At 49.4% G+C, this 27,909-nt stretch overlaps 10 protein-coding genes across 10 annotated transcripts; 6 read left to right on the top strand and 4 right to left on the bottom strand.

The window, feature by feature from the left end:
- Positions 1 to 153: 153 nt before the first annotated feature.
- TGAM01_v207049 (DNase1 protein) lies at positions 154 to 657 on the top strand (the record flags this gene model as incomplete). The annotated part of the gene is made up of 1 exon (XM_018804200.1): positions 154 to 657. One exon carries the CDS (start codon positions 154 to 156, stop codon positions 655 to 657), a length of 504 nt encoding a protein of 167 aa, XP_018662629.1.
- Positions 658 to 2,385: 1,728 nt separating this feature from the next.
- TGAM01_v207048 (hypothetical protein) lies at positions 2,386 to 5,845 on the bottom strand (the record flags this gene model as incomplete). The annotated part of the gene is made up of 4 exons (XM_018804201.1): positions 2,386 to 2,593; positions 2,649 to 5,499; positions 5,554 to 5,690; positions 5,760 to 5,845. The coding sequence occupies 4 exons, from the start codon at positions 5,843 to 5,845 to the stop codon at positions 2,386 to 2,388; spliced, it is 3,282 nt and encodes a 1,093-aa protein (XP_018662630.1).
- Positions 5,846 to 6,484: 639 nt separating this feature from the next.
- On the top strand, positions 6,485 to 8,848 carry TGAM01_v207047 (DNA replication licensing factor mcm5; the record flags this gene model as incomplete). Its single annotated transcript, XM_018804202.1, has 4 exons — positions 6,485 to 6,621; positions 6,682 to 6,808; positions 6,872 to 8,280; positions 8,356 to 8,848. 4 exons carry the CDS (start codon positions 6,485 to 6,487, stop codon positions 8,846 to 8,848), a joined length of 2,166 nt encoding a protein of 721 aa, XP_018662631.1.
- Positions 8,849 to 9,301: 453 nt separating this feature from the next.
- On the top strand, positions 9,302 to 9,925 carry TGAM01_v207046 (hypothetical protein; the record flags this gene model as incomplete). The annotated part of the gene is made up of 1 exon (XM_018804203.1): positions 9,302 to 9,925. The coding sequence occupies one exon, from the start codon at positions 9,302 to 9,304 to the stop codon at positions 9,923 to 9,925; it is 624 nt and encodes a 207-aa protein (XP_018662632.1).
- A 2,373-nt stretch (positions 9,926 to 12,298) lies between these two features.
- TGAM01_v207045 (hypothetical protein) lies at positions 12,299 to 13,522 on the bottom strand (the record flags this gene model as incomplete). The annotated part of the gene is made up of 5 exons (XM_024550006.1): positions 12,299 to 12,607; positions 12,671 to 12,885; positions 12,956 to 13,174; positions 13,242 to 13,295; positions 13,348 to 13,522. The coding sequence occupies 5 exons, from the start codon at positions 13,520 to 13,522 to the stop codon at positions 12,299 to 12,301; spliced, it is 972 nt and encodes a 323-aa protein (XP_024405242.1).
- A 2,608-nt stretch (positions 13,523 to 16,130) lies between these two features.
- Positions 16,131 to 17,840, bottom strand: TGAM01_v207044 (hypothetical protein; the record flags this gene model as incomplete). Its single annotated transcript, XM_018804204.1, has 4 exons — positions 16,131 to 17,121; positions 17,185 to 17,363; positions 17,438 to 17,755; positions 17,805 to 17,840. 4 exons carry the CDS (start codon positions 17,838 to 17,840, stop codon positions 16,131 to 16,133), a joined length of 1,524 nt encoding a protein of 507 aa, XP_018662633.1.
- Positions 17,841 to 18,230: 390 nt separating this feature from the next.
- On the top strand, positions 18,231 to 21,068 carry TGAM01_v207043 (hypothetical protein; the record flags this gene model as incomplete). Its single annotated transcript, XM_018804205.1, has 3 exons — positions 18,231 to 18,407; positions 18,463 to 18,490; positions 18,544 to 21,068. The coding sequence occupies 3 exons, from the start codon at positions 18,231 to 18,233 to the stop codon at positions 21,066 to 21,068; spliced, it is 2,730 nt and encodes a 909-aa protein (XP_018662634.1).
- Positions 21,069 to 21,638: 570 nt separating this feature from the next.
- Positions 21,639 to 23,279, top strand: TGAM01_v207042 (ubiquitin thiolesterase; the record flags this gene model as incomplete). The annotated part of the gene is made up of 1 exon (XM_018804206.1): positions 21,639 to 23,279. One exon carries the CDS (start codon positions 21,639 to 21,641, stop codon positions 23,277 to 23,279), a length of 1,641 nt encoding a protein of 546 aa, XP_018662635.1.
- Positions 23,280 to 23,961: 682 nt separating this feature from the next.
- Positions 23,962 to 25,039, bottom strand: TGAM01_v207041 (translation initiation factor 4E; the record flags this gene model as incomplete). The annotated part of the gene is made up of 2 exons (XM_018804207.1): positions 23,962 to 24,136; positions 24,222 to 25,039. 2 exons carry the CDS (start codon positions 25,037 to 25,039, stop codon positions 23,962 to 23,964), a joined length of 993 nt encoding a protein of 330 aa, XP_018662636.1.
- A 1,936-nt stretch (positions 25,040 to 26,975) lies between these two features.
- On the top strand, positions 26,976 to 27,646 carry TGAM01_v207040 (hypothetical protein; the record flags this gene model as incomplete). Its single annotated transcript, XM_018804209.1, has 2 exons — positions 26,976 to 27,287; positions 27,362 to 27,646. The coding sequence occupies 2 exons, from the start codon at positions 26,976 to 26,978 to the stop codon at positions 27,644 to 27,646; spliced, it is 597 nt and encodes a 198-aa protein (XP_018662638.1).
- Positions 27,647 to 27,909: the final 263 nt, after the last annotated feature.

Below are 27,909 nucleotides of genomic sequence, written 5' to 3'. Positions count from 1 at the left end.
TCATTCTACTTGTCTTCGGACCATCATTCATTCTTCTGTCTTTTACGCTTTTTCACTCCTTCTGGAAAGCAGACTATAACGGCAAGGCCCGTCACACTTAAACATTCAAACCAACATTCATTCTTCAGCTTCCTAAGCAAACAAACCATCAAAATGCGTTTCGCTACTTCTGTTGCTACCCTCATTGCCTCCGCGGCTCTCTCCACCGCTGCCAGCGTTTCCTTCTGGACCCTGGACAACACTCAGCGCACCATCTACTTCACCAGCAACCCTGGCAGCTCCAACATTGACTCCGTCACCACCGCCCCCGGCAAGAACACCACCGTCACTTTCCCTGACACTTGGCAGGGCAACTGGTACGCCGTCAAGGACGGCTCTTCCAACATCCCCGGCATGCTCGGCGAGGTCAACTTCGGTAGCTGGAAGGGCCTGACCTACTTCGACGTCTCTGCCATTGTCGACCCCAACGACAAGGACAACGTCAAGCAGATCTTCCCTGCTGCCAGCCACGAGCCCATGTCCGGCTGCGAGGCTTTCCCTTGTAACGACGCCTACTACCTGCCTGATGACATCCAGACCAAGGCTACTATGGAGTCTGACCTCGTCTGCACCTTGGGCTCTGGCTCCACCGGCTACAGCTTCACTGAGGCTCAGTAAATGGCTGCCTAGTCAAAGAATTCCCCTTTTCTTTTTGTCTGACTTGGGAGCTGGTTGCGCCGTGTTGCATTCACGGTGCCACCAGCTCCCCATGGTGCTGAGCGCCGAGTCACTCACGACGCTATGATTAAATGCAAAAAATATCAACGGGATGATACCTCATCTGGTCAGAGACCAGAGATTTATGGGCAAAAAGGGTTACGGGGTATCGGGTTATGCATGGGAAAAAAGGACAACCTTGGTTGCGAGCACAGCCATTCACTTCTTACAGATTTGGTCTCTCTTGACAGAGGGGAACCAGAGGCTGGCACTCATTTTCACAACTTTCACCGCCGATCAAAAGGCGCTTCATACATTCCTTCATGACTTATTTTACATTTTCTTCTTCTTGAATACCCCCATTTTTTTTTTCGAATGTATATATTAGACTTTTAGAAGTATTCTAGACAGATAGATTTAGAATTGGTATTGTGGACTTTTTGATTCAAACATCTTAACTTATCGCCTGTCTCCTCCTAATCTGTAGTCTATGACATGACACTTAAAATACATTGAACAGCGCAACACGGTCCGAAGTAGAATTGCGCAATTTTCATGCTGCATCTCTCAAGCTCACTTTGACCACATGATGACCAAATCCTCTCCTGAGTAATTGGAAAAAAGGACGTTAGTATGAGCTACTACTTCTCACTAGGAGATTATTCTCGTCTTTACTGGGTATCACAAAAAAAAAAAAGACATCTCCGCAATAACGACTACTGCCTGTCAAGACTCAACTAGAGCTGTCCAACACCAACACCAGCACCAACACCATCCGTGCGCTAGCAAATATAGATCACGGAGAACGCTACCTAAAAGAGGTAATCGGCTGTCTGTCCCTGAAGAAGAAAAGATGGAAGAGGGCGGAAGAAGGCGAAGAAGCTCTCTCAGAGTTATCACCGATGGTCTCCGCAACTTGTAAGTGCGCAACACTGTATATAAAAACCTCTTCATCGCCACCTTCGTAGTTTTTTTTTGTTTTCACTTTCCTTCAATGGCAGCAAGCTCCAAAAAAAAAAAAGAAGAAATGAAGACTTCACAGATTTCGTCATTTAGAACAAAACCATTCGGTGTCTTGAAATGGCAAAACGTGCTCCATTGCCCAAAGAAGACACTCGAGTAACAATAAATGAGAATAGTGCGATGGCGTTAACCTTCTAGTTGACTGTTTTAACTTGACAAGCGCCACGTTTTGGTGGGTTACCTTAGAAAAATAAGAAAGAGGACAAAAGGGCAAGATGTTATTGTGAGGCACGTGGAGATGATTCAAGAGGCGCAAAGGTTTTGCGCCGCCACTCGGCTACTCGCGCGGTCTCCAGCACACAGGAAAAACGAGGAAAATATTCCGACGGCTTCTTTTTTTGTTATATACGAGTAATGTAGCCTCTAGAAGCGCCGTAGAGCTTCCGTTCCCTGGATCATATGATGAAATATTTCAAATCGCCGACCACTCGGCATTTATCGTCAGTGTAGTATATAGGGACATTATGATACAGGCCACTTTCTTTACAACGGCGTATGTACACGATACAGGCAGCCTTGTATCCTCCTTTGCCCTTTTAAGCATAATGTACAATATAGAAAGATGAATCTCCCAAAAAGCAGCCATTAACTCCCCTCTATTGATCTTGCGTATGTCACAAACGAAGCTGCCCGATGAATCATATATACATAGGTTCCAATAGTACTTTAGTCCTGTGCTGTTTCTTCAGAAGATGTCTTTTTCTCTGGCTCAGTCTTCTCCTCTGTATTGGAACCAGTAGCACCATTGGCTGTGGTGGACGAGGTTGTCGCAACTGCTTTTGATTTAACAATACCCATGAGGAAGTCACCGGTATCGCCAAATCCGTCGACTTTTTGCAACTTATTAATAAAGAAGTCCACATCCTCGGCCATGCTGTGAAATATTAGAAAAACGATCCATCATTAATACGTTCAATGTGATCACGTACCGCGATTGACCAGCTTGCGTTCCCACAGTTGCTTGTCGTAGGGCATCTCCTAGTTGAGTCTTATAGCTTGCAAATACTGGCACCATGATAGCCTGGATCGATGTTTCGGGAAGATGTTTCGTCAAGACACGGTGTAGCGTTGTTGTCTCCTCAGCCAGCTTCTGAATGAACGAATGCTTTCCCTCGGAAGTATCAGCACCCCAGGTGGCGCTTCGAATGCTCTTTGCATGATTCGCAGCTCGCCCACGCATAATTTCGATCAGCTTTTGATGAATACTATCTTGGTGTTCTTCAAACAGTCGTCGAATCTTGTCAAACTCTCCCATGAGATTAGTGACGTTTCCCCCAGAACCAGCTTGACGACGAACGTACTCTCGTACGTGAGGCACCAAGGTCGCCATGAACGCCAGGGCTTGAGATGCAAGAGCCAAGTGCCTAGCCGTGATATTCTTCAGGCCAGCGGATCGAGTTGCACCAGCCCCTAAAATGAGCTGTGTGCACCGCGAGTTGAAGAGTTGTAGATATGTCACCAGAGACGTTGCAATGTCTGTCGTCATGGAAGGTATTCCAGCGATCAACTGTAGGAAATCTCCCATGCCATCAAGACATAGAATTGCGGAATTGGGAAGCACGAATTTCTCAGACTCGATGATGGCATTGCGAACCTTTTCTTTGCCAGCACCATTCGTCCCCGCGGCAGCATCCAAGCTGAGCTTCTTTGGAGTTTCATACGGAATCCATATCTTGCTACTCTCAGTCCAAGCCTCTATATCTTGGGTGCTGCATTCTAGAATCCGATTCAAGAGCTGTGTGTTCTCATCTGTAAAATCTTTAGAGCTCCACTGATCCGATTCCATTCCCTGCGCAAGCTTCTGCATTTGGGCATCGCGATACTTTTGCACAAAGTCCTTGATGTGGTTATTAACCACTGTCTTCAATGTAGTGCAGCTCCTCCCAGAAATGGCCTCGCATTCATACGTAAAGTACAGGTTCAGGTTGAAGTAACGCAGGAATAGGTCAAGTGGCAAGTGGACAGCCTGCTCTGACCGAACTTTGAGAATCTTCACAATCTTTTCGTTCGCTAGATCAACGGCTTGGGCTAGCAAACTTCCCATGTCGATCGCTTTGTGAAGCTCTTCTTGAATTGCAAAAGCAGACGGCTGCTGCATATAATCTTGTCGATCATATCGAGGACTGGGTAAGGGAGATCGTATTGGTGGTGACTTTAATCCATCGCTACCACTAGGCTGGTCTGAAAGCGAGCTAGCAATGTCTAGTAAGACTTTGATTTGTGTTGATGCTCGCCTCAGCGTCTCTGTGACACCAATGTATATCTTCGTGAGAAGTGCCTCGGCGTCTTCCGGATCTAGCGCTCGCAAATTACGAGCTAGATTAGCGGACTTCTCTTGGCTCGATAGATGTCTTCCTCCGCTTGCAGTAGATATGGACATCATAGACATATTATCATCGTCGTTGGAACTTGGCAGGGGTCGACGAATCAAGTTTCGAATCTCGCGAAGAATGTCTTCTCGGTAAGCAGTCGCAGCAATCGCTATATGATGTGCGCGATGTAAGCCAGTCATGACGGGTAGCATCTGGGCCTTCAATTCGTCTGTACCAGCCAGGTATGTGGGAAACACAGACGGTGACCTTGGATAACTGCCTCCTCTTGCCTTTGGTGCTGCATTGCTCCATCGAATCAAAACGTCGGCTGATGAGACAGATTCGACATGCTTGCGGACATCGGAGGACAGCATGGAAGAGAACTGAGATTCGAATGCTTTGCCGATGCGAAACCGGAGCTGAGTGAGGTCTGAATTAACTCCTTGTAGAGCTGAAGCGGACCTAAGATCTCGCAGCTGAGGCATCTCGCCCTGCTCAGACTCGTCGCGTTCACCAGCTATCAAAAGTTCCAAAGAGCCGATACTGACCAATGCTTTCTCCACTTCGCCAGCATCTACAAGAGACTCGCAACTCGCTACGCCTTCGGTGATGAGCCTGAGCTGCCATACCGCATCGCTGAGCTGTCGAAGATTTTCCTGCCGTCGCTGCTTTTGAACCATCATCAGGCCATTTGCTGCGACTCTCTCATCTAGAGCCTCTAGCTCTTTCCTCAGAGCCTTGATCCGTACTACGGAGTCAGCCGCTTCAGAGTGGAGCTCCTTCAAGGATCCAAGCGCTGTGAAGAAAGTGGTGGATGCAGTAGAAATAGAATTGATAAGATGGATTTCAATAGTATCCATATACCAAGAGAGCTTCTCCTGCAGAATAGCGTTGGTCGCGAGCGTCTTTCTTGGAGCCACCGCATTCCCATTCCCCTCGTCCTTATGTTTTTGTATTACTTCGGATCGCTCGCTAACAACGTCAAAGGTTCGAGGATTTTCAAGGTGAAAGTCGTCGTCGAAGTACACGGTGGGAATTGTTGACAAGGGAGGAGGTCCTTGGGTAGCTTTGCGGCTAAGCACTGACGGTCTTCGCAAGGAGCTGACTGTGTCTACCGAGTTCAGAGAGGACAAAGACGCCGTAGAGCCCTTTCGAGGAAGGCGGTTTCTAGCTCCAGGCCGCAAAAGACCGTCGCCAGCGCTTTCCGACTGTTCATCTTGTTTACTGCCTCGACGAATGGCATTCTCTTCCTCCTCATTTTCCTTCACTCGGCGAAGCTGTTCGTAGAGGGTACTGATCTGAGAGAGATACGGCCCAAACTCCTCGGGGTCAATCTTCGGGATGTTGGTCAACGTGACAGGTGGGATATCCCTTGCGGTAGGTGGTTTATGATTGCTCGATGCTGGCGCTGATGTATGAGGCTGGAGGCCTGTCCGTACAATAGGGGGTTGCAGCAGTGTTGAGATGGCTATAGCGCTTCATTAGCTAGCGTTGGGATTTAGCTGGATGCAGCTCAACAGACCATTCTGCCCAGATTCGTATACAGCGCCATTGCCACCGCTCAATGCCGTATCTAGAGCCCCTCCTATTGAGTGAATTGAGCTGGCTGTAGAACTTCGTCTTGAGTGCGGCCGCGGGTGGCCCTGGGCTATTCGACTGCTACGATGTCGTCAGCTACTAGGTAGGTACATGGAGCTGTCCCCACGGAGCTTGAGAAACAATGCCCACCTGTGGAATGGATAGTCCGCTCGGCCTCCGGGAGACAATGGCGCAAGGTTGTCGACAGATCTACCGGCAACTGGAGTAGAATACATGATTGGCGTGGTGGAAGATGGAAGATGGAAGATGGCAAGATGAAGCTCGAGTCGACTGTGGCTGAGCGAAACGGCGAGAGCAACGCTACTGACTGAATGTCCAGGTTCGCGTTAAGAAAAGACTACCGGGGTATCATCGCAAGCAAATGAGCATTGGAAAGAATCAGACGCTGGATTAGAATTAAGATGGATGGAAAGGAAATGGTGGTAGGAGATAAATTACTGAGCTCCGGTTTACGAGCCCGTCTCTATTGACCAAGCTAACAATAAGCCGGAAGTCGCATGCCATCAGCGAGCTGTGTCAGCACTGGCCGGCGTAGCTGTATCTGGCCCGAAGCTCTACCGACGTGCACGTGATACGGTCCCTTGAAACGATTAGCGCTAAACCACTCCGAGCTCCTTACCCGCTTTGCTGCAACCACTTAAACGCGTGTTTCGCGTTGTTCCTGGAGCGCGTCTGCGAAGCACCAGGAGGAGCCCTGTACTTTCATCTAGCCAGATTGCCCCGCTAAGACTTTGGTACCCAGCAGTTTGGGTATGGTTACCGCCGCAACCTGCTTGAAGCTTCTCCTCGAAATTTGCCCTTCTTCTGCATTTTGTGTTTAATTCGGCGCAGAATAGAGAGACCCGACGCGCGCCATGGATCGCCAATCTGTATATTCGGCTCGAGTATATGAGTCCAACTTTGGCGATGCCGACGACACCAGGCTGCAGCTCCAATCGCAGTTGGAAACGTTCATTCTAGACTTCCGTCTCGATAACAATTTCGTCTACCGGTATGGCAAAACTTCCTAGCCATAGATGCCAAAGTTTTTTTTCGCTGACTTTATATGCAGAGATCAGCTGAGAGAGAATGCGCTGCTGAAAAAATTCTACTGCGATGTCGATATCAAAGATCTAATCAACTTCAATGAAGAGCTTGCACACAGGCTCGTCTCGGAGCCCGCCGAAATCATTCCTCTCGTAAGGCCCTCTCACAGCAGCAATTGAAGAGGCATTTAGAGCTAATAAAGGCCCAAATACTAGTTTGAAGCAGCATTGAAGAAATGTACACACAGAATCGTGTTTCCACACGAAAAAACCGTCGACCTACCAGACCACCAGCTTCTTCTACACTCCGATGCGGATGATGTGTCGATCCGCAACCTCGACTCCATGACAATTGCTCGAATGGTTCGCGTTCCAGGCATAGTAATCGGAGCCTCGGTCATGTCCTCAAAGGCGACGGAGCTATGTATCCAGTGCAGAAACTGCAGCTACTCAACAGCGCTGCCTATTGTCGGAGGTTTCACAGGAGTCACGCTGCCCAGACAATGCGGGCGAAAACGTGTGCCAAACGACCCTGTGCCTGCATGCCCGCTAGACCCGTACTTTGTTCTGCACGAAAAATGCCGATTTGTTGATCAGCAAGTTATCAAGCTCCAAGAGGCACCGGACCAGGTGCCTGTGGGTGAACTGCCGCGACATGTACTCATCACCGCCGACAGATACCTGACAAATCGGGTAGTTCCTGGCTCTCGGTGCACTGTCATGGGTATCTTTTCTATATACCAAAACAAGGCATCCAAAAACTCATCGACAGGAGGTGCCGTTGCTATTAGAACACCATATCTCAGAGCAGTGGGAATCCAAACCGACATTGACCAAGCCGCCAAAGGAAATGCTACCTTTTCTGAGGAGGAGGAACAGGAATTCCTAGAACTCAGCAGACGACCAGACCTGTATAACATCATGGCCGATTGTATCGCGCCATCTATCTATGGTAATCACAATATCAAGAAGGCTATCCTGTGTCTTCTGATAGGCGGGTCAAAGAAGATTTTGCCCGACGGCATGAGATTAAGAGGTGATATCAACGTTTTGCTTCTTGGTGACCCTGGTACGGCAAAGTCACAACTTTTGAAGTTCGTCGAAAAGGCAGCGCCAATCTCCATCTATACGTCCGGAAAAGGTTCATCAGCAGCTGGTTTGACAGCCTCTGTCCAACGAGACCAGTCGACGAGAGAATTCTATTTGGAAGGTGGTGCCATGGTGCTCGCTGATGGCGGTGTTGTGTGTATCGACGAGTTTGACAAGATGCGCGATGAGGATCGAGTCGCCATCCACGAAGCTATGGAACAACAAACAATCTCAATAGCCAAGGCTGGTATCACAACAATTCTGAATGCTAGGACGTCTGTTCTCGCTGCTGCCAACCCCATCTTTGGACGTTACGATGACATGAAGACTCCTGGAGAGAATATCGATTTCCAAACTACCATTTTGTCTCGTTTTGACATGATCTTTATCGTCAAGGATGAGCACAGTCGTGAAAAGGACGAAAGAATGGCGAAGCACGTCATGGGTATCCATATGGATGGCCGGGGTGCTGAGGATGTGGCCGAGTCTGAGATTCCCGTACAGAAAATGCGACGATATATTACTTATTGCAAAACGTTAGTTTCTTTTTTTTTTTCTCCTCTGGTTTGATTGCTTATGCATATGCCACATTACTGACATATTTTGTACAGCCGCTGCGCCCCTCGACTCAGTCCTGAAGCCGCCGAGAAACTCTCATCACATTTCGTATCTATCCGACGTCAAGTGCACGCGGCAGAGATCGAAGCCAACACACGATCATCCATCCCCATCACAGTCCGTCAGCTCGAGGCCATTGTCCGAATCACAGAATCGCTCGCCAAGTTGACTCTCTCTCCAATTGCCACCGAAGCACACGTCGACGAAGCCATCCGCCTCTTCCTATGCTCCACCATGGATGCCGTAAATCAGGGCAGCAACCAAGGCAGCCGAGAAATGAACGATGAGGTGAGCCGCCTTGAAGCTGAGCTGAAGCGACGACTGCCCATTGGATGGAGCACCAGCTTAGCTACACTGCGAAGAGAAATGGTGGAAGGAAAGGGATACAGCGAGCAGGCTCTGAACCGAGCGCTAATGCTGCTACAACGGAGAGATACAATTATGTTTAGGAACCAGGGAGCACAGGTCTACCGCAACGGAGCTTGATGTAGTGGAGGGTGCTGTTTATTGACTGACTATTTTGATGATATATGTTTTATGCTCTATATAGGACCGGGTCACTTTAAAAGGACGATCATGTCCAGCTTAAATTACACAATGAGATTTTGGGGTAGCACCAAGTTGTACAGCTATGCAGATTCCCTTTTTGGCGCAAACCTGCGGCCCGTCATGTGGATTATTCCCGTTGCTGGCCGTGCTGATTAGCGCGCTTCCTTCATTTGACTCATACCCGCGATCCTAGTCCATAAAACCATCTTTAACTCATCCCCCTCTTTCCTCGGCCAACAGAGTCTCTTCTCGACAATGTAGCTTCAGCAAAAGTGTATATAAAGCCCAGTTTCTCTCTTCGTCTAGAGATTGAAAACTCAATTTTATTCACATCAACGTAATATTGTAGAAAAATACGAGGCAAAAAGTTATAAAATTAAACCTCCAAAAATGGCGCTGGATAAACTCCTCTCGTCTCCAGCTCCTCCCAGCAACGAGCCCGGCACCGTCCTCGTCGAGACTGCCAACCTCATCATTCGCCGCTGGAGCACCTCAGATGCGCCGGCTCTTGCCAAGGCGGCCAACTATCCCTCCATCGTGGAGAATCTCCGAGACAGGTTTCCCATGCCCTACAGCTACGCCGACGCCGAAGACTTTCTCGCCAACTACGCCACCTCTCCCGAAGGATATCCCACGGCTGTAGCGATATTTGTCAAGCCCAACGCCGGCCATAACACATCTGATGAGCCGCTGCTTGTCGGCGGCTCAGGCTTGGAGTCCAAAGGCGACGTCTACTACCGCACCTGGGAGCTGGGCTACTGGTTCACGCCATCGGCCTGGGGCAACGGCTACGCAACCGAGTTTGTCAAGGCATTTGTGCCATGGGCCTTTGAGACGTGGCCCCGGCTGAACAGAGTCGAGGCAATGGCCTATGAGAGGAATGAGGCGAGCAAGAAGATTCTGCGGAAATGCGGGTTTACGCTGGAGGGTGTGAGGAGAGGGGCGTTGGAGAAGCACGGCGAGATTCTTGATGAGTCTATCTGGGGAATTCTCCGGAGCGAAATCAAGCAATGAAGATGATTGCTTTCAGTAATAGCGACTGTCTATATGTTCAACACAATTCTGTTTCGTTTTTTTAGCATTTATTTTGTTCCAATACCTACAAAGCTGACCCGGTTCCTCTGACAAGGTCCATGTCCATCCACTTGGCCATAAAAAGACTCACTGCAATATACCTACCTATTCAAGCCATGATAATTCTCCGCGCGGATGTTGGCTGAACCTCCATCACACCATCGCGTCTAAAAGTCTTATCCTACGTACCTGTGAGCACACGCGCGCTTAGATAGCCTTGAAGCCCATCCTGGATCCAGAGCCTGATCTACGGCGTTTCCGGCCACCACACCAGCATCCAGCCAGTCACAGTGTGCCAACAAGCGGCTGAGGATTTTCAGGTCTAGTGTCATTCGGATTCAGTCAGCTGAGAGCATACATTTGTCTTCGACCGCCCTGACTTTGGCGAGATCGGGGGTGGCGCAGGCCGCAGTGTCGCGCAGAAAGAGTCGACAAGGTTCCTGGCTGCCCGCCTCTCTGTGGTAAGAAGGAAACAATAGAATAGCCATCTTTCGTCATTGAGAGACGCAAGAGCAAGTGATCGACGATGCAAATGCACTGTCAGATGTGCTTGATCATTACTTTTGACGCAGGCATCGGTGTTAAGAGACAGAGTATGACCAACAAGTGCTACCGGCCCTCTGCTATTGGCCGCTGGTTATATGAATGGGTGTAGCTGAACGGCTCTGGATAGGTGTTCCTCTCACCGCTTGAGCAGTCAATTAGGCCATTCATGTGTCGAAACGTTGTTTGTCTAGGCTGAGCCTCATTTCTGGGAGCCATCTCTCTCACTGCCTCTCTGGCCGAGACTGTTCACGATGCCTCAAGAGCACAGGTCAGGCGGTCATGATGCCTTGAGACGTCAGACGGAGAGGCTGAGATGGATCCTTACCAGCGAAGCGGCAGATCCAGGAACTAGCGGAGAACAACAGCGAAGAACAGTTGGCAGGTGTTGGAAAGATGCGTTTGCCAGGCTCATGCAAGCTTTATGGCTTATGATGCTTTTCCCACTCTATTCGTTGCTGCTTGGGGCTTATGCCCACCCTCAGCATCCGGACCGGGCGAGTAGGGCTCTTTGCTGGCGTAAGAACCTGAGGCTAACTTCTTCTTTGGAGTCTCGACTTGAGGTCTCGACATCTGCGTCACTGCTGCTTCATGTCGGCCGATTTTAACTCCTTAAAGGTCGGGCTTTACAGGCAAGGGAGCCTTGTGATCCGACATTGGAACCCAAATCAACTGCCCAAGAACGAAGCATCCAGCCATCCATTGTCGAGTTCCGTAGCAAGGAATCAGTCTGGGACTATACTTGTCTGTTGCGTCGCATAGAAAGATCGTGGCAATGTGCCGATGGACTAAGATGGCTTGTTAGTGACTGCTACATGCAGAATGATGAGAATAGAATAGAGCCCTTTCTAGATACGAGCGCTATCACGATAGCGTCATTCGTACTATAGCGAGCATACCACTAGCCATTTCGCTCTAGTTGCTTGTTAAAGAGCGGCTTACTTGCATTAAAGAGAAATAAGGCGTCTCTTGACCGATTTCTCGTGTGTAAGCCTTACCTATATTCTGGACCGAGCCACCATAGAGATCATTGGAGGACAACACAATGTCGCGCTTCGATAGGTGATGAAAATACAGGTATGGAGTAGCAAGTCCAGAAGAATGTACTGCCAGAATGGAAGAAGAGGCTTACGCAGCATGTGGTCTCTTCATCTTCAGCATGGCTGGCCATAATGCGGCTCTGCGTGGAGGCTAGGTACATATGTATCTATCCTCGTACGTGCATGGATCAATTTCCGCCTCGTAGTATTTCAAGTTGTACGACGCCAGAGCGGTTGCCTTGCAGGGTATCTACCTAACTGGGCGGCTAATACATGCAGGATCGCCTCCTTGAACGCCACAACTGAAATACTTGGAGTGAGTAGTTAGCGAGGCAAGGATTCTATTCGTTGACCCCAACAGAGACGGTACCTGGAAAACTACTGCATCATACCTTGTCCTTGTCCATAGTTCTTGACCGGTCTATACGATACAAAGAGGAGCGGAGCAATACAAAGCTGTTCGCACTCAAACGCGCGTTGGGCTGTAGTCTTTCGCCATGAGACACGTGTTCGGTATGGCACTCAACGAAATCATATGTCATATCAAGTGTGTGAATCTCTTTTCATCTCTTGCAAAACAATTCGATAAAATCCTGGTTCTCTATTTAGACTATTGCGTATATATCCCGTTGTAGATCTGACCCATCCCCATTCTCCTCGTCCAGCCGACCCGACGCCTAAACTCCGATGCCGCGTCCCACGATGAAAGAATCCTGTTACCTTTGCTAAATTAAGCAGCGCCTTTCTGGAATAAGACGTTTCCTAGTAAGCCCGCATACGCCAAATCAACCGCCAACGCCGTATTGACATCCAGCGTCAATGTCGTGACGACGCAGCTCAGCGATATAGACACTGCATAAAGGACGGCGACTCCGGCTGGCGAACTCACCAATCCCAGCCCGGGGATAATCACGGGCACATATACAAAGATAATAATGACCGACAGCATGAGCAACATCTTGATGACCAGAATAACTTCGTCTGCAAAATGAATATAGTCTGCGCCTTGACCGCTGGTGGTTTTTCTCTGGAACATTGCCTAGATGAATCAAGGATGAGCGAGACCATTCAGACTATTGTGAAATAAGCACAATACACCTACCAACGATCGATACACCCACGAGAACTCTAGAAATCTTCGCGCTGCAGCGTGAGGCACGTCGTGCTGCCCGTAAAAAATATAGCACGACGGATCCTCTTCAATGTATTCTGCATCCGCTCCAAGCCTGATTTTCTGTTCGTATATAAACTTTTCGCATATTGCCTTGCTGCCTCTTGACAGGCGGTTGACCCAGCTCTGCTTCAATATAGAGTCGTCTATTTTCAGTTCAATAAGCCTTTTTTTTTCTATGCCAAGAACTTTTCATTATGTTTGCATCAGACTTACAATAAGCCTGGCACTGTTGCTCTAGACGTATCGCTAGTTCTTCTTCCAAGCTGCTATTGCCCGATTTGATGGCAAAGACTATATCTTTCCAAACACGTTTGATTCGTGAATATCTTTTCCGTGTGATGTAGCAAAAGATGTCGTCTATCTCTGGTGTAATTTGGTAGGCGGAATCTGATGCCTGGAGCTCGGCTATGTCAAGGCTGCCGCCAGGCTCTACTGTATGTTGGTTAGATCCACGCATCTACAAGATATCAACTATAAACGGATAGGGGTCTGGTAGTACCACGCGTCGGTTTGGATCCTGCGGCAGATGCAGATTCAATATCGCTGCTTCGACCTTATGATCGTTAGCATTATGGGATGTCGTCGGCATATAATGCTGTTCGTACCTTCATCGCCGCGACACTGCTGTCGTTGGTGATGGCATTGACCAAGCTCCGGATTACGGGCTTGCTCGACATCTGGTGTTTCATTCATTTTAGTAGAATGATTATCACCCGGAGGGCTTAGCAGCGTCTTTAGTAGACACTTGAAATTAGTATAATGAATAGGCAAGGCAGACATGTTTGTATCGTAAATGCGGTCTTTTTCTCTTGTTTCGTCTTTTCAGAGTGTCTCCAAGGTCAAGCGATGAGTTTATATAGCAATGATTGAAGTGAACTGCATTGAACGAAGAAGCCCTGTGCCGTCAAGTCCTTTATATAACTTTATGCCTCAACGCCTGCAGTATCGCTTCTCAATCGCATAAGTTAGCTGTCGGCGCAAACAAGCGGAAGACGCACTTTCTCTCGCAACTCACCGAAAGTTCTCTTCCGATGCGGATTAAAGGCATTGCGTTGACTTGTTTATTTGCACACCCTTCATTAAAGCAGTACAGCCACGTCAACAGCAGGATTCTTCATTGCGCCCGGCTAGTGCCAACGCTACATGCACCCTCCAACGGCCTCATCGAGAGATCCAAGCCACCAGATCGCATCGAAAAAGAATCGGGCAGTGTCAACAGACGCATTGTGCGCAAGTTGCCTTGTAGGTACGTACACTCTGTAGCTCAGCCGCCTCGTGCAAGACGAACACACATGAGCGTCTACGGCAGCCAATGGGCTTGGTTGGCTACCCTACATCTTGGTGAGCGAATAGGCGTCGTGCGGATTGATCGTCAGTAGCCACAGTAGACGACATCAAACTTTATGTCTTTACTCATTGACAATATTGCAGCTGCATTCACATTCTTGACAATTAGAGGACTTAAATTCTTATACCAGGCCAGCTTGAACATGCAAGCCGCTTATTAAACGAAACAGGTGATGATGGCTTTAAAGGACATTATGAAGGAATATTCGCGTGTAGGTCATCTTCAATATCATGATAAGTAAATGTAATTGTTTTGTGTGAATAGATGTTGTATTATCTACAAGAAAGGTAATTCACAAACTACCTATAACTATAACTGGTCCGGTAGTAAGCCTCCCTAGGCGGAGATCATATGGTGGTAATATAGCTCGTGTTTCCCAGCACAGTGTCCATGACCTCTTTGCCGACGATCTCCGTCGTCTCGTCGGCTCGAATGTTTGGTGGTGTTGATAAAAGTGTTGACCGTTCAACTTGCTCATGAAGCTCAGAACTTGCAGCTCATGACCGAAAACAGCAACTCGAATACGAAGTGCTCATATGCAGTAGCTCGACAGATAAGACTTTAGAGGACCACGTGAAAACTCAATCCAACATTAGAAATCTATTGTCGCGTATATTATTTCGTTGGTTTCGGTACGATTATTATCACAGAGCCTTTGTCTTTTTTCTCGTCAACTGGCTTCGCATTGGTAGGTTGTGGTGAATGGTCGATTATCGTGGCTAAAAGATAGTTGTAAGAGTTGCGCTATGTACAGTTTTGATGAAAGCGAGACTTACCAGGCATTGTTAGTGATTTGAATGAAAGGCGGTGGTGTACTTTGTTATGGTCAAGACGTTGTTGGAAGACAATGTTGCTGGATATCGAGACTAGCGACTCTAATAAAGATGAGAATATAGATCAGAATCGATTTCAAAGAGACGGCGATGCTGCCTCCATATATTAATAGATTTGACAATCCCTGTCTCTATCTTTCCTTCCTCTGTCACGTTTCTCTTATCTCAGGGATGGATCCTTCACCGCAGCAAGGATAAGTGCACTTAATGTGACATTCTCGGTGAGGCAAACACTCAACAAAAACGAGATAGTCGGAAAGGAAATTACACGTTCGCCACTTCAATGCAGGAACAGGTATTCCGGGAAGCAAAATCCATCGTGAGTCATATACAATGGTCGAACTATGGAGCTGCTGCCTCATCATATGCTAACTTTGTGACGAAGTCCCCGGTCTGTGCTACTGTCCCCTTTATGCCTTACCGGGTGGGTGTCGCGTTTTCAAAGCCGGGACCCATGTCAACTGGTGGATATAGCACAGGCATTTCTACCCCAATATTTATGTCAGTACGTTGCTAATTCACGGGAGCACATCCGAAAGGCTTTGTACCCATAGCTGCTACGGCTGCTAACCTATCACAGTAAATGTACCAATGCCGTTGAAAGAACGTGTTGATCCAGCAGACAGAGCTGGTTTGGGCTACTTCAGCACTAGGCTGATGAAAATGGAAAAAGTATTAAAGGAACTCGATAAGATAAAAGGTGATGTTATCTAGTTACTTGTAAGATAACTATTATGCTGTGAGCATAGCCGTGTCATGCAAAGGAAGACACGGTGCCCCGAGCTAATGCTTAATCCTTGAACTCCAAAGCTCCAGAAAATTGACCAAAAAAGACTTAATAGACGCCACGTTTCATGTTTTGTCCATCTCATCCAATGATTCTTGCTTGGTACGTCAAAATCCATGTATGTGAATAGGCAAAGCTCGTTTAAGCATCGCTCCTCGGGTCTCGGGCCCCGCTTTGCCACATGTAGTCCCTGTCACTTCGCCTGTCACTTGCCCCTGGTTAAACATGGCCTTCGGATCTTTGCTGCTGACAATCGGTTGTAGTATTCCGTTGTCTAGAACTGACTGGTCGCGGCATGGCACCAGCGTGGAAAAGCTGGGGTTTCGAATCTGATCTCACTTCGTCGGTCCCAGTCTCTCCATGCCTGCAAGCTAAGCGATGTTGTAGATTGAAGCTGGAAGAGCACTGAGCTGCATGCTTCTATGTCTTAGATTCTTCAGCAGCCCACTCCTCCTCTGAAAAGTGGTACCATTGGGAAAGACCAGTGAAAACTGCCCAAACTTCAGTATTAAGAAGAAGGTGAATGAACTCGGTCCACAAATAATTCATAACTGAAGTCCAAGAAAGGCCACTCAGCAGGTTCGTCTGGCATATGTCGTCGCAGGGCAGCCCGTTTCGCAAACAGTACGCCCGCGCCACTAGACGTAGGGCTGTTGCATCATACGGTGTCATAAGTAGCCGTGTTATCGAGTTAGAAAGCATGTGCGAGGCCAGAAGCGCTGGGATCTGTGTGAGCAGCGTGTCCAGGTATATAGGTTGAGAACTTATAGAGCCTCTTGAGTCGGTATTAGCAACACTAGGCCGTAACTCGGCGCTCCATAAGCCCTGAGGTGCATCGGTGGATTCGGTTGCTTCCACATCGAAGCTTATAAGAGTGGCCCTTATTCCATCATTGTCTTCTTCATCGCTCCCATAATCATCACCTCTAGCCGAGAATATACTTGGCCTACGCACTGCATCCGCGCTGCCCGCGTCGGTTGGCAATTGACTCTCCACAGGCGCAACCGGCGTTCCCCCTTCATTAGAATGGATCTCGCTGGGAGCCTCGTTTGCAAAAGACTGTGACATCGATGGCGGGGATTGAGGAATTGGTTTGCCATGAAAGACGGTGCTTGGTAGGCGCTTGAAAGTCTCAGCCCATATATGTGGCTTCCAGTCGCGAACCATTCTTTGAGTCATGATAAAGACGAGGAATGGGGTATTACATATGAGGAGGCCGCCCAGCCATTTTAGAATCGAAGAAACCCCAAAGCCTTCGAGAGGAGGTGGAGCAACAATTGGCGATGCCTCTGTAAAAGGGATGAAAAAGGACGGGCTGGGCAGCCATTGGTGGCTCGGTATTAGGCCAAGCCTTTGCAATGATATGTGTAGCTCTAGGTGAACGCGAATGTATGACCAAGCCTCGTGGATACTGAGATGATCGGTTTAGTCACCTTATGAGGCATGAGGTTGCAAAGAGAGCGATAGAACTTACACACGCCTGGCAGTAAGCTTTTCTTGTTCGCCAAGCCACAGCCGGGCGACCGAGAACTCAATGTAGTTCGATAAGAGGTTTGCAGGAGCGCCAGGGAGAATATCTCTAGAAAATGAGAAATCATGCCGTGCCTGCTGATAGAGCTCCCAAAACGGGATCTTGGAGTATCGTTTATAGATCTATAAATGTCAAATTAGCATGCGTGGACACAGAGAATAACCCAGTCCGTCCGGAAGTTAGAGAGGTCCCTCACCAGAATCCGATCTCTGAGGCCGTTGATACCAAAAATTCCAACCGCCTCGACGCAGCGTTTGGCTGACGATGCCAATTTAAGGCCGATAGCTTCTTCATACGCACCGTGTCGCCTCAGCGAGTCTACTTCAGGGCCCGGGTTTTCGGGCTCTGCGATGCCGATGATAAACATCACCTGGTTGTGTGATCTGATGATGTCTCTGTTGATCCTCATGGTGTCGGGATTAATCGGACGCCCGCCATGGTCGTATTGCTGGTTTGGAGCCCGCGAGTCATCCTCGCCTTCACCCTGAACCACATCATCGTATGGCGAACGGCCCTAACAATGTCAGTAATGATACACTGAGATCAGCGTTCTCGTCTCATACCAAGGCCTGAGCCATGAGCGGGCCTTGCATCCCCATAGCGAGTAGCTTCAGAAGCACAGGAGCTTCTCAACATGGCAGATCACGCAGGCATGCTCTGTGGATGTCAAGTTTGAGATGGATCGCAAGACTGTTGAGCCGCGCTTAACCCTCCGTCATTATCTCCTTCTCTCTCCAGCGCAACGACAGTGGCTTGAGTGGGAGCTACCCATACCCGGCAAGTGGAGCTGAGCGCGTGGTCGGGTAAACAGTGGGTGAAGCAGTGGAAGCCAGTCATGGTTTAGCAGCTGCGCCTTTGCTCGCATTAGTGGGACAAGCATGCTGCATTTTCTTATCGCTCTCCTTATCGGCTACAGATCAAAAAATTTATGGACTTGGCGCATGCAGTCTTCTAGATCTCTCTGAACACGACGAGCCGACAAAGCGACCATGGCAACAAAACAGCCATTGAAGACGACATTCGACGTCGAGCGTGTCATCCGACCAGTCTATACCGGAGGCTCCGTTGCGATTGACAACAAAGCGCAAATTTTAGCAACAACCTTGGGCGAAGATGCTATCCTGACGAATCCCTCCAATGGCAAGCACCTGGCTCAGATTGAGGGCGTAAGTGGTGCCCCGCGAGTCTGCAAAATTGAATGGAAAGCTGATTGGATCAAAGGATGGAGAAGCTATTTCGACATTGACACGTTCGTAAATTTTATACATCACTAGCGGAGAGCAAACGTTAACACTCGTCTAGTAACGCCGTCCGGCTCCCATCTCATCATTTGCTCGCGATCACTGTCTATGAGAATCTTCACGCTCAAATGGTCCTCGGAAGGCGATTCGATCGAAGCATCACTGGTGCGCACACTGAAACCTCACACAACTCCAGTTATCGTTATCGCGGTTGATCGTACCGGCACTCTCCTTGCGACGGGCGGAACCGATGGGGCAATAAAGGTTTGGGACATCAGCGGCGGCTATGTTACACATACTTTCCGTGGGCCATCGGTGTTAGTCTCAGCACTGCGCTTCTTTGAGGTCGCAGCACGGTCCGCGTCGAGCCGCAATTCCAAAGGAGCGAAGAAGCAGTCCACGGCAGCAGACGAAGAGGACGAGGACGAGACGGACAATGCCACAACTACAAACTTCCGACTGGCTTCGGGTAGCCAAGACGGAAAAGTGCGAATTTGGGATTTGAACAAGAGGAGCTGCATCGCAAACTTGGATTCCCATGTGTCTGACGTTCAGGCGATTGACTACTCACCAACCCAGCATGCCATTGTTACGGCTAGCAGAGACAAGACTCTCATTTGGTGGGATGCGAAGTCCTGGAAGATTCGAAAAGTCGTTCCTTGTCTCGAGCTTGTGGAAGCCGCAGGTTTCTTGGATGATGGAAACCTCACGTACTCTGCTGGTGCAAATGGATGTCTTCGCATCTGGGATACCGACAAGGGGTCCGAGCTGACACCGAAACAATCTTCGAAGAGCGAAGAAGAAGGAATTGTAGCCGGTATCTATCGACCAGAGCTTCCCTTCATTCTTCTAGTCCAGGTCGACCATACATTGGCCCTATATGAGCTGGCATCAAAAGCTTCAACAGCCACCTTCGCTACACCTGAGCCCTTCCGTCGAATATCCGGTACCCACGACGAAATCATCGACATGGCCTATCTCCTGCCTGACCACTCCATACTTGCTCTAGCAACAAATTCAGAGGATGTACGATTGGTATCTGTAGCCGAATCCAAGCAAGATGCGTCAGAGATGACATGGACCAAATCAGAGACCTCATACTTTGGTCAAGATGTGGCTCTTCTACGAGGACACGATGATATTGTTATTGCTCTAGATGTTGACTGGTCTGGACACTGGGTTGCCACGGGAGCCAAAGACAACACCGCAAAGCTATGGAGAATCGACCCTGCCAACGACTCTCATATTTGCTGGGCCACTTTTTCAGGCCATGCAGAGTCGCTTGGCGCCGTGGCTCTACCACGCACTCTCCCCGCTGAAGGCTCGGCGGCGCGAACTGACCCTCTCAACCATCCTCCGCCGTTCCTGATCACCGGATCACAAGACCAGACAATCAAGAAATGGGAAATCCCTCGAACCCCCCAGCAACGGGACCAAAAGACGAATGCGAGATCTGCTTTCACAAGAAAGGCTCATGACAAGGACATCAATGCAATCACCGTGCATCATGCGGGCCAGCTCTTTGCATCTGCTTCACAAGATAAGACGGTCAAGGTGTGGTCAGTAGAAGAGGGAGAGGTCCAAGGTATTCTTCGCGGCCACAAGCGAGGAGTGTGGCATGTCCAATTCTCTCCAGCTCAGATGCCCGCTTTGCAAGGCGAGGATGGCCCAATTACAGGCAAGGGTGTCGTCTTGACAGGTAGCGGTGACAAAAGCATCAAGCTCTGGAACCTTGCGGACTATACCTGCATCCGTACCTTTGAGGGCCATTCTAACAGCGTGCTCAAAGTAGCTTGGCTCAACATGACATCACGTTCGGAGCAGTCGAAGGGATTGGTTCAATTCGCAAGTGCGGGTGGCGATGGGCTTGTCAAAATCTGGAACGCAAACTCTGGAGAAGCTGAGTGTACTTTGGACAACCATGAGGACCGAGTTTGGGCCTTGGCTGTACACCCAGACACCAATGCTGTAGTCTCTGGCAGTGGCGATTCTACTGTTACGTTCTGGAAAGACACAACTTCCGAAACCCAGGCGGCGGCATCTCAAGCGGCACTGAAGCTCATTGAGCAAGAGCAAGAGCTCGAAAACCATATGCATGCTGGGTCGTACAGAGAAGCCATCACTCTGGCCCTGCAGCTGAACCATCCTGGTCGTTTACTTAGCCTTTTTACATCTGTTGTAACAACCAGCAAGCCCGAGCAGGGCAGTCTGTGCGGCATCAAGGCCGTCGACCAAGTACTGGCGACTCTTTCCGATGATCAGATATACCTGCTACTGTTAAGATTGCGGGACTGGAACACGAACGCTCGTTCAGCCCCCGTAGCACAGCGTATACTACGGACGTTGATCAAGAGCTACCCAGCTTCAAAATTTTCAAATTTGCAAGTCAAGGGCTCAAGAGGAGAGAAGAGCTTGAAAGACGTCCTCCATGGACTCCGGGTGTATACGGAAAGACACTATAAGCGCATGGAGGAGTTGGTCGATGAGAGCTACCTAGTAGAGTACACTCTGCAAGAAATGGACAGTCTCGCCCCGTCGCTCCAAGGCGATGTATCCTCGAATACGGATACTATCATGATTGGCTAAAGCTTTTACATGGAGAAAAGGTTATACCTTAGAAGGCCCCCACTTACTAATACAGAGAGTATATCAATGGCTAGCTGAGGAGATTTGGAGAAATATTTGTGAAATTATCATATATAGCGCAAGGGTTAGATAAAAGGCAATTATACACACAATGTATATACACTATGATTGGATGTAATGATGGTTGAGTCCGTTTAGATGCTGTTACGCACGAAGCCCAGCCGAACAGTAACATCAATGGATCGTATGCATGGGTGTATGGATTAAAAACGTGAATAGTCTTTTATTTCTACTTTTCTTGTTTTATAAAGAATGCTTCGGATTCAATTAGCTTTGTAAAACCCTTTTGTTTATTCTTAAGTAAAAGACTTCCAGGATCTCTCACATGTAAGACCATCCTCCAATAATGGCCCAGGCCGCTACACCAGCACTAAAGACCCACTACATTTTCCACTGCAGCCTTGTCAAGCACTTGCGCCAAACTCGACTCCATATTCCTCCCCAACTTCAAGGCGCCATTGCTCTCCTCCCATCTCACAGCCGTTCGCAAATCTCGCTCGTTCGTGCGCCATGTCGAAACGCCAAGCTTCAGAAGCTCTAGACGAGCTTCTAGACATTGCATCTCCCTCGTCCAAGCGCTCTCGAATTGGCGACTTCGACTCACCCCTCGCGAACAGCCACGACGAAGCGCAGAGCCTCGAGCAGGACGGAGAACGAAGAAATGGCGATGCAGAGGACGTAGACAACGACGAATTCGATGATGAAGAGGATGATGAATCGCCCATGGTGGCTCCCCAACGCCAAAAGGGACCGGCAGACGGATACGACGACCTCTATCTCGACACCATCGATCGCAACGTGCTCGACTTTGACTTTGAAAAGCTGTGCTCCGTGTCCCTCTCCAATATCAACGTCTACGCATGCCTCGTGTGCGGCAAATACTTTCAGGGCCGCGGCGTAAAATCACACGCCTACTTCCACTCCCTGGACGAGGATCACCATGTCTTCATCAACCTCGAGACGCAAAAGGTCTACGTCCTGCCCGACGGCTACGAGGTCAAGAGCAAGTCGCTCGACGACATCAAATACGTATCCGACCCGCGGTACACCAAGAACGAGGTCATCCAGCTGGACCGCCGCGCCAACCACGTCAGCTGGACGCTCGACGGCAAGCAGTACACGCCGGGCTTTGTCGGCATCAACAACATCAAGGAGAACGACTACCTCAACGTCGTGGTGCAGGCGCTGTCACATGTCTCCCCCCTGCGGAACTACCTGCTGCTGGAGGACTTTTCTAAGAAATCAGAAATCGTAAAGAGGTGCAGCATCCTCTTCCGCAAGATCTGGAACCCGCGCGCCTTCAAATCACACGTCTCCCCTCACGAACTGCTCCAGGAGATCGCCCTCCTCTCCAACAAACGCTTCACGCTCACGAACCAGTCAGACCCCGTCGAGTTTCTCTCCTGGTTCCTCAACAACCTCCATCTCGGCCTCGGTGGCAGCAAAACAAAGCCTGGAAGCTCCATGATCCAGCGCACATTCCAGGGCAAGCTCAAGGTCGAGTCGCAGGCCATCACCGCTCGAGCAGACGCAGGAGACCGCCTGCGCTTTGAGGAGGCTGGCGAAGTCAAAGTCGACATTGTGCGCTTCCTATTCCTGACGCTCGACTTGCCATCAGCGCCGCTGTTCCAAGACGAGCTGGAGAAGAACATCATCCCACAGGTCCCTCTCAGCACCATCCTAAGCAAATACGACGGCAAGCAAGCGCAGGAACAACACGCACAGCGAAAGCGCTACCGCCTTCTGCATCCTCTCCCGCCGTATCTGATATTCCACGTCAAGCGCTTCTCCCAGAACAAGTTCGTCGCGGAGCGCAACCCCACCATCGTCACCTTTGACGCAAGGAATCTCGACGTTTCGCCGTATGTGGAGCCCAATCCTAATGAGTGGCCCGTGGGCGAGCCGATATGGTACGATCTCGTAGCCAACGTCGTCCACGAGGCAGTCCGCAAGAGGGAAGACGTCGCCGACAGCGGCGAGGAGAAGAAGACGTGGAAGGCCCAGATCAAGGACAAGGCCACCGGCGAGTGGGTCGTCTGCCAGGACCTGTTCGTTGACAAGGTACAGAGCGAGCTGCTGTATCTCGGAGAGACATATCTGCAGATCTGGGAGCGGAGGAAAGTGCCCACCAAGGGGAAAGGAAAGGCGTAAAAGATTTGAAGCATTTTGTACAAGATTTAGTTATACCACATAATACCGGCGTCATGTCAGAAAATTGTTTAAAGGCAAAGAAGGGAGGCCCCAGCAGAAAAACGAATAGACTTGGATACTTGCAGAGCAAACAAGCCTGCACAAGAGCATCTTTATTTTTCATCCTTTTCTTGTCTTTTTTCATCTGTTGTTTCTTTCTCTTTGAGCACAGAGAGCGCCGTTTGAGAATCGTCGGCATGGCCAGTTTCCTTAATCAATCGAGGTCATTTAAACCATACTATAGTACATTATCCACATGCAACAAAAAAAACAAAACCCAGCCCTTTCCGCCCACCATTTTCCAGGTAGAGCAAGAATTTCAGTTAATCTCCCAAGTGTACATCCCAGAATTTTCCATCCGCGAAATACATCACACGAGAAAACTACCGCACTCCAAAAAAAGAAACGTGAAAGTGAAAAGAAGTGAAGCCAGTAAGAAAACAGGACGTACGGGGATAAAAACCAGGAAATGACGATAAACACGTTACGGAACTGCAACATTACCCAAGCGCTCTGCCCGGTAGTGTACAAATAACAAGAGGAAACCTTTCATAGCCGATAGAAAGGACGACGAAACAACCGGGCTTAATAAGACAAGGATGGCAAGGGCGTGCGGGCCCTTGATGACGGATGATTTGCTTCTTTATTCGAAGCTCTGCTTGGATGAACTATTTGTGTGCCGCTTGTCGCCCTGGTGTTGACTGGCCTTCTCGCGGCGTTGCTCGTCGATGGCAGTTCGTTGCTGGATGCTGGAGTCGTGCGACTTAAACTCGAGACGAGTGTTCGCCGGGAAGTTGAGAACCTGCTTCATGGTTTCGCTACAGTAACAGTAACGCGTTAGTTAATCGATCCCTGTATAACAAATGTGTATGACAATGGCTTGGATATAGCCTCAAAACGTACCGAATCTTGAGCACGCGACCGCCGTCGGTTCTGGTCCAAATGCTCAAAATATCCTCGCCATTACGCATACTCAGTACGGCACCACACACGTCCTCTCCAGCATCGCCGAACTGGTCGCCAACAAGAGAAAGCAACAAGTCCTCCCAGTAGCGATCAGCCACACCCTTCTTCAGGCGAACAACCCACTTGCCTCCCTTCCGGTTCACCTCATCCTCCCATATCGGCCGGATATCCTTTTTGAAAAGGTGGTAATCGGACACGACAGGCAGGTTTGATGGCCGTTTGAGGTGCGAGTAGATTTGCCAAAATTCCTCCGCCGACCGCACGGTGGCGATGCCATGCAGTGTATTCTCATATTCGATGAAACCGTGCGCCTTCGAGATCGGGGGTCTGTACCAGAAAGACCATGCATCTTTCAGCATGTGAATCTGTGTGGCCCCTGCCGGGGGTTCTGACGCTTTGGTCTCGGAGATGGGCGCCATGTTAGGCGGCCTAGCTACGGGCTTTGCGGCATCCTTGAAGGCGGTTTGCTTCGCGACGGCTGAGCCCATGGCACTATCAAAAGGGTTCCCGCCGGACTTTGGTGTTTTGGCTGAGCCAAACGAGCCAAACGAAGCAAAAGCCCCTGATCCCAGGCCAAAGGCGCTGGAAGCCCCCCCCGTTGGAGATACCAGCCCACTCCCCGGAGTAGTGTTGAAGGATTTGCCATGCGACGACTTCACCGTGGCGCTGCGGGAACCGGATTCACCTCCCCCCAAGCCACTGGCGCCATTGGACGGCGTGGTCAAGGAGAGCTTTGACGAGCTGGACACGGGCATGTTAGTCAGAAACAGCTGCGCCGTGGAGGCGACGTATAGCAGGGCCATCATACTTGGTTCGACGAGTCCATAGATTCTCCATTAAGCCTTGTTGGTGGTGTCGACTTTGATGTTGATGCTCGTGATGCGGGGAGGTGGGAGGGACGCCTCGCTCGGGGACAGATTTTCGAGGGTCAGGCGGAAGTCGAGAAGCGGCGCTGGGTAGGGCGTGGCAAAGGGCGATTGTGCGTTTCTCGGTGCGCTCGCGGGCGGTGCTCGGAACTCTTGGTGAGGACGTGGAAAATTGTAGCTTTTTGCGATGCGAAAGGGAGCGAGAGAGGGAGGGGGGCCTTGAAAAAGCTGGCGAGTGCAACGGCGACGGAGGGGTTTCGAAGAGACGATCGCGAGAGGAGGATGGATGCTGGATGCTAGTAGTAGAGATGTAAGAGGAGTGACGACGAATATTGCGCGACGGTTTGAAGAAAAAGCTGCTCGAGTTTGGGGAGAATTATGTAGTGAGGTTGTGGATCTTTGGGGTTCTTGAGGTGGAAGAATTCTGCGTGACATCGACATTTGCTGAAATTTACGAGTACTAGCAGGTACATTACCGGCCGTACCCAGCCAGCGGTTACGGGTTACGGTTAGCGGCTGGACAGAAGCCCTCCCTTTGCTTTTTGGGGGGCTCCCATTGGGGGGGATCCACCTTCAGGCCCTTGGAGCCGGAACCGACAGCTCCTGTAACGGTAGGAGAGATTCAGTGGATGTTTTTTGCACGGGCAGTTACAGTTTGCAAATATCATCAATCTGAAAGACCAGCATGCACTGCGGCTGCGAGTTGCAGTGGGCAGCATTAGTTTTGTTACGATGCATGGATATCTTCTTTGTTTGATCCTTTCAGCGCCTGAAGTTGGGATGCAGGAGCAAGCCGAGTATAGTGCTACATACTTGATGCACGCGGAGCACGCTAAGCTCGCTGCAATGGAAAAACGAAATGTCGATGGCGTTGTATGATGTATGACAGAGCGCGTCATATGCTGCATACGGGGAACATGACTGCATATCGGCCCAATTAGGAGCTACAAGTACCATTTTAGCAAAATACATAGGTCTCATCGAACTATATTCATGCTTCATTTGCACAGAGTTGATGTTTGAAATAGAGCACACTAGCAGAAATTAACAACGCTGTCGATTTTGCCAATTGCATTCAACGGCCTGGCCAATGTCTCAGCCTCTCCATTCTTGCCGATGGATGCGACAGAATTGGCCATTGGCAGATCACCAGCTTGCTGACTGCCGATTGGATCATCCTGCAGCCTGGTCCGGAAGCACCAAAGACAAAATTATATGGAAATACTCTAAAGAGCCTGCGAGTGCTGTTGAGGGTATTATTTATATATACCATTGAGGATAGGTACTCTGAGGGCTGTAGTAAGGTAGAGATGAAAGAAGAAGACAAAGTTTCTCGAGCATCGTTTGTCAGCACAGATTCTACAGCAACCGCTTTCAGTTCGTGGGGGGTTACCATGTACCTAGGCTAGGTTCTGATACTACTCTGGGATGCGTGTAAGAAGAGGGAATCCAAAAGGAGCCTTGCATTAGGCGGATACCCGATCTTGAGTAGGTACCTACTACTATATTTGTTGAACTACCTAAGACAAGTTTGGGAGTTGCTGTTGGCAACATTGAAACGAAAGTTACACGAGACTTCGAGCGCCGCACTAATATCAGGCCGAGCTTTTTCGCCCAATGCAACAGTATGATTCTAGAAGGCGTAAGAGAACTTTAGACCACCAAATGATTTGCCCCCACCTCTCAAGGTACGGGCGGCTGTACCTTTCTTATCGCCCCTCTGCGAAAGCGATAAGAACCGATAAGCCCAAAAATTTCTGCCGGCGCAGGCAAAGCTTCCTGCAGCGATCTTTGCGACTTTGTCCATTGAGCAACAATCTTCACAATGGCTCCCTCCAAGACACGGACAATCAAGAACAAGCACGCCGGGCCAAAAGGCAGCACTGGCGCGGCTGCAAAGGGCGGCGTAAAGCGATCGGCCACCGATGGCGTCTCCAAGCCCAAATCCAAGAAGCCCAAGGGCCCCGTCGTGTCGCAGCAAGTGAAGGAGAAGAACCGCGCCTTGCTGATGAAGAGGCCGAAGAAGAAGACCTACACGGCGGAGGAGCTGGGCATTCCGACACTGAACATGATTACGCCCATTGGCGTTGAGAAGCCCAAGGGCAAGAAGAAGGGCAAGGTGTTTGTGGACGACAAGGTGCGTTTTGCCACAGGATGCGAATTGTGTTTCCTACAAGAACTCTCAATTGCTAACATATGTGATTGAATTAGGAGAGCATGACGACAATTCTCAATCTCGTTCAGGCCGAGAAGGAAGGCCATATTGAATCGAAAATGATCAAGGCTCGACAGTTGGAGGAGATCCGCGAGGCCAGAAAGGTAGAGGCCGAGAAGAAGGCGGCAGAAAAGAAGTCCATGTTGGAGGATACCAAAGAATCCCTGAGGAAGAAGAGAAAGAGAAAGAATGACGGCAAGGAGGATAACGACACGAAAAGCATTTCATTGACGGGCACAAAGGCGAACAAGGCTTCGAGGAAGAAGGTCTCATTTGCCTAAGAGGTGGGCTGAGGAGAGAGCTATTGACATGTACATTTGCATCGAGTTGTATTTTCTTTCTTCTGGCGCATGGAGTTGGGGCATACCATAAATAGCGATACTACGGGAGAATATTGCTTGATAAAAGCATATACAGTCTACCTAATCAAACAATGCCAAAAATACAAACCCACTATGATAAAGAGGTGATTTATCACGTCTGTTAAAAAAAAAAAAAAAAAAAAAAAAAAAAACTCAAGCGTCACAATCGCTAAAAATCTTAC

The sequence above is a fragment of the Trichoderma gamsii genome, assembly GCF_001481775.2.
Source record: "Trichoderma gamsii strain T6085 chromosome Unknown Scaffold_25.2, whole genome shotgun sequence".
NCBI lineage: Eukaryota > Fungi > Ascomycota > Sordariomycetes > Hypocreales > Hypocreaceae > Trichoderma > Trichoderma gamsii.
The sequence above is the reverse complement of the archived record's forward strand: the minus strand, read 5'-3'. Positions and strand labels throughout refer to the sequence as shown.